The sequence below is a fragment of the Callospermophilus lateralis genome, chromosome 1, assembly GCF_048772815.1.
Source record: "Callospermophilus lateralis isolate mCalLat2 chromosome 1, mCalLat2.hap1, whole genome shotgun sequence".
Classification (NCBI taxonomy): Eukaryota; Metazoa; Chordata; class Mammalia; order Rodentia; family Sciuridae; genus Callospermophilus; species Callospermophilus lateralis.
Genome location: NC_135305.1, coordinates 152,866,146 through 152,874,671, shown reverse-complemented (window position 1 = coordinate 152,874,671; position 8,526 = coordinate 152,866,146). Strand labels below are relative to the sequence as shown.

Below are 8,526 nucleotides of genomic sequence, written 5' to 3'. Positions count from 1 at the left end.
TGCGGAAGGCCTGGCGATCGCTGGCTCTGCGGGGCAGGCCTAAGCTCCTCGCTCGGCGCCGCCAGGGGCGTCTACGCGGTGCGTTTCGCAACCCAACGCCGAGGGTTTCCAAATGCGTGCAAAAGCTTGCGGACATCCACGCGTCTTAGCCATTAGGCCCATTGCTCACATTAGAAATAATTGTTATTACACAACCAAATAGGGTGTCTCGTCCCTCCGCGGGACCTGGCGCGATTATTTTTTTCTCTGCAGAAATCACCCCTGTCCACCCCACCCCCACCCCACCACCCACTCGCACCCCGCCCCCGCCGGGCCACGCCGGGACAAATTGCATCCCCAGACCTGGTTAAAGGAGCTTTCGCAGAATGGCCTTTCCCCGCTGCGAGACACATTGCGGGCGAACACCTTTCTGCCTGGGAACTTCTCTGTCTGGTTCCCCCTTGGTGAGAGCAGATCCTGACTGCCATGCAGGTCGGCAATTGGGCGCTCAGGTCTCGCGTACCAAACACGACCAGCTAGAGGGGCGCCTGGACATTCATTTGACAACTGCTCCTCCTCTGGAAAGAAAATAACAAGTACGTTTTAAATACTAAGAATCCCTTGTCTCCTGCAAGAGTCCTCAGTCCCCCCCCCCCCAACAACTCGATTTCTGTCCAGTGGGGGCCCGAGGTGGACTCCCAGCCCACTTTGTTATCCCCTCCTCTCCCCCTCTCTGAGAAAATCGATCTTGGCTCTATTCGTGTCTTATGGTCACCACCCCCACTGCCCCGGAGAGCACGGGATTTGTTTATTTCTTTATTTATTCCCCGGGGCCGAGGCGTCCGGGACTGGTGGCCGCAAAGATCCAGGACTGAGAGACGAAGATGGAGAGAAATCAACCTCCCGCCGCTGCCCCCCAGTCAAGCGTGGCAGTGCGCCGGCCGGTTGCGTGACTCATGACGTCTCTGAGTCCTATAGGTGCAGCGGCTGGTGAGATAGTCCGTATCGCCTGGTTGCCTCTTTATTTTATTGGGGTATGCCTGGTAATAAACAGTAATATTTAATTTGTCGGAGACCACAAACCAACTAGGAGCTGGGAGGTGCCGTGTTCCTCTTGACAGACCCTAGAAGAAGGCCTGACCTTAAAAGATTTCTTTTTCGGGGTGCTTTCAAAGTTCTTCACCTGAGCCCCTGCCTCAGGGAGGTGTCCCTGCTGCCTTCTGGAAAGAAGAGGTGGGATTTTTGGAGGTGAGTGTGGACCTGGCGACTTGGGATGGGGGGGATAGATTTCGCTCCTAATTTCCTCTGCTGGCGGATCTCTGCTTCCCACCCCAATTCTGCCTTGTTGGGTGCCCCCACCCAGCTCTGCTGCTGTTCCCGAGCAAGATAGGAAGGCACCCTCTTGCATTTTGCCCTCGGTGCGTCACCTGGCAAAAATGGATCCCCCCCCCCACAACCGCCAGGTTTAAAAATCCGATTTTGCCCAGTGGCGGGCAGCAAGCATATAGCTAAGCTCCAGGAACGAAGTGAATCTGGCTGGGCTATTACTTGGGGGAGTCCAGATTTTTCCCTCTTGGGAAGGGCCTACAGATTATTTATGGGAATTAATTTCATCCGCAAATCTCTACGAATTTAAAGGGATTGGAGAGATCTTTCTGGATTTCCCCTTCCTTCCAGCAGAGACGTGGAAATTCAGGCTCATTCTGATAGCATCGCTGGTGTCCACCCTTGGCCCGAGGTTGCCTCCTTAGCCTCTGAGCTGACATTCTGGGAGAGCAGAGGTGTTTGCACAAATAAACAAATTGCTTTAGCCAAGGTCTATTTGAAAACAAACCCGCAAGGTGGAGAGTTGCTTTACTCCCAAGTTGCCCCACATCTAGGGTTGGACAGTCCACTTTGGAATTTTGCAGTGGTGACCTGACCTGGGAAATTGGCAGGGCAGTCACAGAGGGCCACATCACTGATGGTCTCTGGGTCATTTCTGCTCCCTACATCCTTCTCTCCAGATCTCGATTTTCTGGACCTGCGTCCCTAATTAGAGTCCCAAACAAGAACAGGGGCACACTATGGGAAAACAGAGGAACTCCTGACATTTCTTCCAAGCACCCAGACTTGGTGCCCCGATCTGGGTCTGCTCACACAGAGACCTCTTGTGTTTATGCTTCTATTGGCCTCTTCAACTGAACCTCAAAATACTACATTTCAGAGAGGGACAGAGAGAGGAGCGCATGGAGATGCAGACCCAGCCAGTTTCCAATGACGGCTTGATTATGTTAATAAAACCGGGCACTGCCTTGTGTATATGTCCTGCCAGGGCAGCCTGCTGACCCTGGCAGAAGTGGGGGGGGGGTGTGGAAGCTGGGGACTGATGGTGATTTCTTGGCATCTGTGATCTTGGCCCCCATCCCAGTGCACCTTCACTCTGCCTCACCCACAGTCATTTAGAGTGGGGGTGAGAAGTGGGGGGTGGAGGAGAGATGTCAGGGCAGCCACCCGGTCTCTGTCTAGCTAGGTGGGGGTCACACAGTTCTCCCTCTGAGGCCACTTCTGGAGACAGGATGCAGGCTTCAGAGGCCCATTCCGTGGTGTGTGTGTGTGTGTATATGTGTGTATGTGTGTGGGTGTGTGTGTGCATGCGGGCACACTCCTGGTGTGTTCAGACTCAGTCCTGTGCATGGCCAGTTGCTGAAATTACTGTACTTCCCGGATAGAAGCGGGGCTGGGTTTACCAGGATTTGTGAAGGCTTTTTTCTTTTCTTTTCTTGTGCAGCCACTGCTGGTCTAGAGCAACGGAGATGGATGAAGGTTGGGGAGAGGGCAAAGAGGAGGGGACCATTGCCAGGTCTGAGGTTGAGAGTCCTGTTGTGATTTGAATGTTCGGGAAATCTAGTGGAAAAGTGGAAAAGGTGGTGGAGGAGGGTGGAGGGTGGGGGGAGAGGGAGAGGGGGAGAGAGGGAGAGAGAGAGAGAGAGAGAGAGAGAGAGAGAGAGAGAGAGAGAGAAGGGGCAGGCAGTGTGCGGTGGGAGCTAGTTGGATAGGCAATTTCAGTACTTTGTAAGCATCAAGGCAATTCAACGTCACTGAACTCAGAAAAGTTGGCTTGTATTTCTGAGAGAGAGAGAGAGAGAGAGAGAGAGAGAGACTCTGACTCTCCGAGACTCTTACCTCAAATTCCGGAACTTTAACCCTGAAAGCGGTGCTCAGAGAAGGACTTGGACAATTCCCCGCGGCTTTCTCTTGTCTCCCTACTTTCCCTCCCTGGGGGTGCAAGGGAGGACTCGGTTCTAAGGTTGCTGGCACTCCCAAAGCTGCTGTTTTGTATTTTTCGGAGCCCTTGTGGCGCCTGACAAGTCGGAGCCTTTTAGGAGAGCAGTCGCACACCGAGGAGGTGTGTGTTGGAGGTGGGCAGGCGCCGCGGAGACTCCAGCGGTGGGTGCTCCTTTGTAGGCAGAGTAGGCGCTAGGCTGGGCAAGCAGTCCCCAGCGTAAACCTCGGAGTCACCATGCCTGCACCTCCACCTCGCCGCCGGCTTGCCTGCTAGGAGCCAGGAGGGAATGTGGTGAACGCACCGGCTCCTCCAAGCGAGGTAATGGTCCCCGCAGATGGCCCGGGAGACTCGGGAGGGAGCCTGCTAGCGGGGAGTCCGCTTGCAGAGGCGCGAATGGCGGACTGCAGCTGCGTCTTGCAGCGCCCGGCTCGAAGAGGGTTTGCGCGGCCGGCGATGCCGGGCGAGTGCAGCCCGGGAGGCGGCCGCGGCTGGGGGAGAGGCGTTGAGGCTTGCAGGACGCGCGGCCTGGTTCTGTCAAACCGCATCTTGTTCGTCTCCGCCAGCCCCGAGCTCCCCCGGACCCTGGCAAGGGCGCGCGGTGGGATTTTCTCCGGGATCCGCAGTGAATGGGAGCGTGGGGGTGGGGGGCGCCGGCCCTGCGTTCTTTTGTTGTAAGCAGGCTGCCGGAGCTCCTAGAACTGCCTCCCCCAAAGCCCCAAGGCCGAGGGGAAGGAAGCTGCTTGGAGGTCTGGCCTCAGAAGCTGCCCTTCTCGGTCCCATGTTTAGGTCTGAGCCATTACAGAGCAGGGAAATTCAACCGCTTGCCTAAGCTTATGCTGCAGGGACCGTCGTTTGCACTCCTTTCCCAAAATCTTGCCGTGCTTCGCGGCAGGGTGGTGGTGACGGTGGTGGGAATCCCTCCTTGGAAATGTGGAGGAGATTGGAAGCAGACAGACCCATCCCGGCTCCAACGGCCTTGTGGCTGCGATTTTGCGGGTCCCATCCTCTTACGCCTGCGACCCCGGGCCGTTCTCCCCACCGCGGCAGAACGCGAGACCCATTCAACGCCTGGAGCCCAGGATTTTTGCGGGACCGATTTTGTCCCCTCCAACCCGGAGCCAGTCCTGCCTGCCGTTTCAGCGAGCCAGGCCAGGCTGCAGCTTGGAGACGCTCCCCTCGGCCTGGACGCTGGAAAAAATACCCAGCGCGGAGAGCCGAGCCAGCCGGGAGAACACGCACCCCCGGCCGGCTGCGGAGCGCTGGCGGCCGGCACCGGGTGCTCCTCTCTCTCCGACCTGCAGAGCCGCCGCTTTCCTTCGGGAGCCTTCCGTATGGCTACGTTTTAGTTTTTAAAATAAGTCTTGCTTAGTGTTGGAGCTAAGGGATGACTTTTTTCCTTTTCTTAGAGGACTTTTCATCTTAGGGCCTGTAGCTGATAAAGATGTACACGAATTCTCTTTTGAACCTGGTCTCTCAGTTTGGACATCCTTCCTCGGTTTGGGGGTTTTGCTAGAGGCGGGTTACTGCAAGCATTCTGCCTGCTGCAGGTAACTATTCCTCTCTTGAGGTTTAATAATAATATAAAAAAAATCCGATGGCCTCCTGCAGTTTGACAAAAAAAAAAAAAAAAAGAAATTCTCAAAAGGAGACTGAGTTTTTGTTTTGTTTTGTATTTGGTTGGTACCCAATGGCTTCCAAAAATACCGACTCTTATCTTTATTGGCTCTTTCAGGAGTTCAGACAAATTTGACGGGCAGCTCGCTTATCGTGGAGAGCCTGTGCAGGGGAGATGGGGGCCTCTCCTCCTCCGGGTCTGACGCGGGTCTTTCGCAAGAGACTGTGCGTGGTCAGAGAATAATAGTAATAATAATAATAGGACTTTCTGCCGCTTCCTTCAGCTGGGAACCGAGGGGCTGGTAGCTGGAAACGGGGTCAAACTGCTGCCTCCTGTCACTGAAGCTGTACTCTCCACTCTCCAACTCTCTCTCTCAGAGCAGAACCTCGCACGGGCACAGGGCCCTGGGCGCACCATGGCCGACGCAGACGAGGGCTTTGGCCTGGCGCACACGCCTCTGGAGCCTGACTCCAAAGACCTGTCCTGCGATTCAAAACCGGAGACTACACTAGGGGTTCCCAGCAAGTCCCCGTCGTCTCCGCAGGCCGCCTTCACCCAGCAGGTAAGCAGACCCTGCACCTGAAGGCCCTTTGCAGACACCAAAGCCCACTGGAGTCTCGCTGGTTTGCTGGATTCCTTCTGCCGGCGCACGGGAGGGATGGGGAGCCTAAGGCTTATTATGGTCCCTTTTCCTTGTTATTCCCACTCAGTTCCACTGCTCTCTGCCCTGTCTCCCCAAATACCAGTCTATTCCAATGCATTTTATTATGAGATTATCTTTATGGCCTGAGGATTTTTGAAAGCTAGTTAAATTGTTAGAGAAATCTCAATTATCCGGCTATTTGAGGTCAGCAAACAATAGCCCAGAGAATTCCTGGCCTGCTGCATTAGGTGTAGAATTGGCCCTGAGCACCTTATTAAGAGCCGGGTCAGCGGCTGCTTCAGGCCGGCATGAGCGATGGCTTGACCCTTCTTTAGATCTCCCGTAGCCTTCCCCGCTGCCTAGACCGGCGCATCGCACCATTTGTCTTGCGGTCGGGGCCTGGCGGGCTAGCGCGCCCTCGAAGGCCGAGGGGAGCGCAGGAGGCCGGCCCGAGAGGGCACAGGAAGTCTCGGGCTCGCCTGGCTTGAAGCTGGGCCCCAGCAGAGGGAGGAGCCCTGCCTTGCGCTCTGAGCCCTAACCCTCGGCTCACTGGGTGCACCAGGCGGCCACAAGACCGATGACGGTTTTAAAATAGATGTCACAGACCGCAAAGCAGTTGACTTGACCAGAAGAGATTCATACACATAGCTTCAGCCTTCCTTAAATTTCGATGCCCTTTCAGACTTTCTCTTTTGTCTTCATATTTCAGGAAAACAGGCGTAATATTTACACAGCCTCCAAGCATAGTTAGGGAAACTTACAGACTCATCATCATCCTTAGTATTTTGGTACTGGGGATTGAACCCAGGGCCTTACACAGGCTTTTAAATTAATTTATTATTTTTAAACTTTGGGACAGGGTCTTGCTAAATCGCCCAGGTTGGCCTGGAACTCACCACCCTGAGTTGCTGGGATGATGGAAGTGTACCCAGGGCTCGGGGCTCAGAATTTTTTCTTTTCTGGAAAAGCAAATCCACTTTTTAGACAATTATCCATTGTTTCTAAAGAAAGACGTCATATCTATTTTTTTTTTTTGCGTTGATTTTGTAAAATAACTTTTCGTCGAAAGTGAAAACATGGGTTTCGGCTGTTCCCCATATTCCAAACTGCTGAAAGTGAACAGAGGGCCCGGGAAGGTTATTAAGATAGAATTTGTGTTCTCAACTGTAGCAACATATCACATAATCATAATAAATTTTTTATATTTAAAATTCCTTGTATGTTCTACCATGATGGAGGGTAAACATTCACAGGCACATGAGTTGCATATCCATAAGGTTTGCGAGTGGACATATGGGTGTCTCCAAAGAAAGTTCTCTGTGTTTTATTTTTTCTAGATTGAGGCCCCCTGTTCCCAGCTGGAAGTGAATTGAGATTGGCCAGTGGGTCCTCCCCACAGTCCTGGAGACCCCTAATGTTGGTGATGACTCTCAAACTTTGTGTTGAGGGCATTAGGGGGACTGTAGGACACTGGAGAATCAAGTAGTTGTTGGTTGCCCCCTCACAGCTGAGCCGGCACCGGGATTCCTGGGCGGAGGCTGTAGGGTGCTCCAGAGCCCAGACAACTCTGCAGCTGACTGAGGCACTTTTCACCCTCTGAGTCCACAGGCACCAAGGCGGTGGGAGAAGCCGTCTTGCAGTTTGGGAAGAAATGTCCACTGCCACCCAAGCTTCTCACTTGCCATCTTTCTCTTGTGCCTGCAGGGCATGGAAGGAATCAAGGTGTTTCTCCACGAAAGAGAACTGTGGCTGAAATTTCACGAAGTGGGCACAGAAATGATCATAACGAAGGCTGGAAGGTAAGTCGGCTGAGGGTCTGGAGGGAGCACAGGGGCGCAGAGGGAGGGAAGAAGAAGAAGAAGAAATGTGGCCGGGGAGCAGGGGAGAGAGGAGTGGAGTCTAGAGAAAGAATTAGCTGGGGGAGGGGGGATAAAATATTTGACTCAATTCTGGTTAAAGAGGCACATTGAGAATACTTCCACTGGCCCTCAGAAGGATGGGGATGCACCCCAAACCCTCAACTCTGGAAGCTGGGTGTTTCTTCCAGCTTATATTTAGGGAGAATAAAAAGCATGGAAGCCATGCTCTCTGGACGGATTTGTAGTGAGAGAAAGAAGAGGAAGAATGGAGCGGAGAGAGAAAGGGAAAACAGAGCAGGGCTTTGGGTTTCCTAGGTTTCGGACTGGATCCCTCGCCCCCACCCGCATCCCCACCCTCCCTGACCTTGGAGTGGTTCCAGCGTCCCACCCGATGGCCAAACTTTGAATTTTTGGATGTCTTCGCTACCTCTTCCATTGTTTATAGAACGCAGGCGAAGCCTTTGAAACTGAACCGGGGCTCGGTGGAGCTCTATACGCAGACACCGATAAACACGGCCTCTTGGCCAAGACTGGCCCCAGAGTTCCCCTTCAAAGCTCGCGGAGTTGGAGCTGGAAAAGCCAGACTCATGGGGGAGGGGACGGCAGAGTCGTGCCGCTAGCTCGGTGCCTCCCTGTGTGAGAGGGCTCCTGCCCAGGCCTGAGGACATCCCCGCCACAAGCATCCCCGGGCTTGGAGGGGTCCTCCACGCCGGGAAGGGCGGAGGGCCTCGGGTCTGTGCAGAGCGCGCGCGTGGAGCGAGGGAGGCCGGCAGGCCCACGGCGCTGGGTGTGCGAAGGCGGAGGGTGCAGCCGACTCTGCAGACGCCGCGGTTTCTCTTGCTCCAAGCCTCCCACAATAAACTGACAACCGTGACATTTATTATTATTTGAAATTAAACAATGTCGGCTCCTCCGCTCGGCCCAAGGCCGGAGTGAACTGGGAGGTGCGCGATCTGTTTATACCAAGGCACTGAGGTCCTCTTCCCAGTCCGCCGGGGAAGGAAAGCCTGGGCTGGGATCCTTTCCCCCCTTGCCTGAGCCGAGGATGTAACTATAAAAGGCCTGCGAAGTCTCCTGAGCCTCCGCCTCCAGCCAGGCGCGCTGCTCGGCCAGATAAACACCGAGGCTTAGGGAGAGGCCTCGGCTCACCCTGCCCGCCAGC

At 54.5% G+C, this 8,526-nt stretch overlaps 1 protein-coding gene across 2 annotated transcripts in view; it reads left to right on the top strand.

Annotated features, from left to right (window-relative positions):
• The first annotated feature begins 603 nt into the window (after window positions 1-603).
• Window positions 604-8,526, top strand: part of Tbx5 (T-box transcription factor 5) — a 46,491-nt gene continuing 38,568 nt past the window's right edge. Inside the window, exons 1-3 of one of the 2 annotated variants that reach the window (XM_077108994.1) lie at window positions 604-1,227; window positions 5,240-5,424; window positions 7,210-7,304. In XM_077108994.1, the coding sequence (XP_076965109.1) occupies window positions 5,278-5,424; window positions 7,210-7,304 (242 nt within the window). In that variant the 5' untranslated portion in view covers window positions 604-1,227; window positions 5,240-5,277. Of the gene's footprint in view, window positions 1,228-2,993; window positions 3,566-5,239; window positions 5,425-7,209; window positions 7,305-8,526 lie in introns of those variants that run through there. The other variant, XM_077108993.1, reaches the window with a different exon arrangement.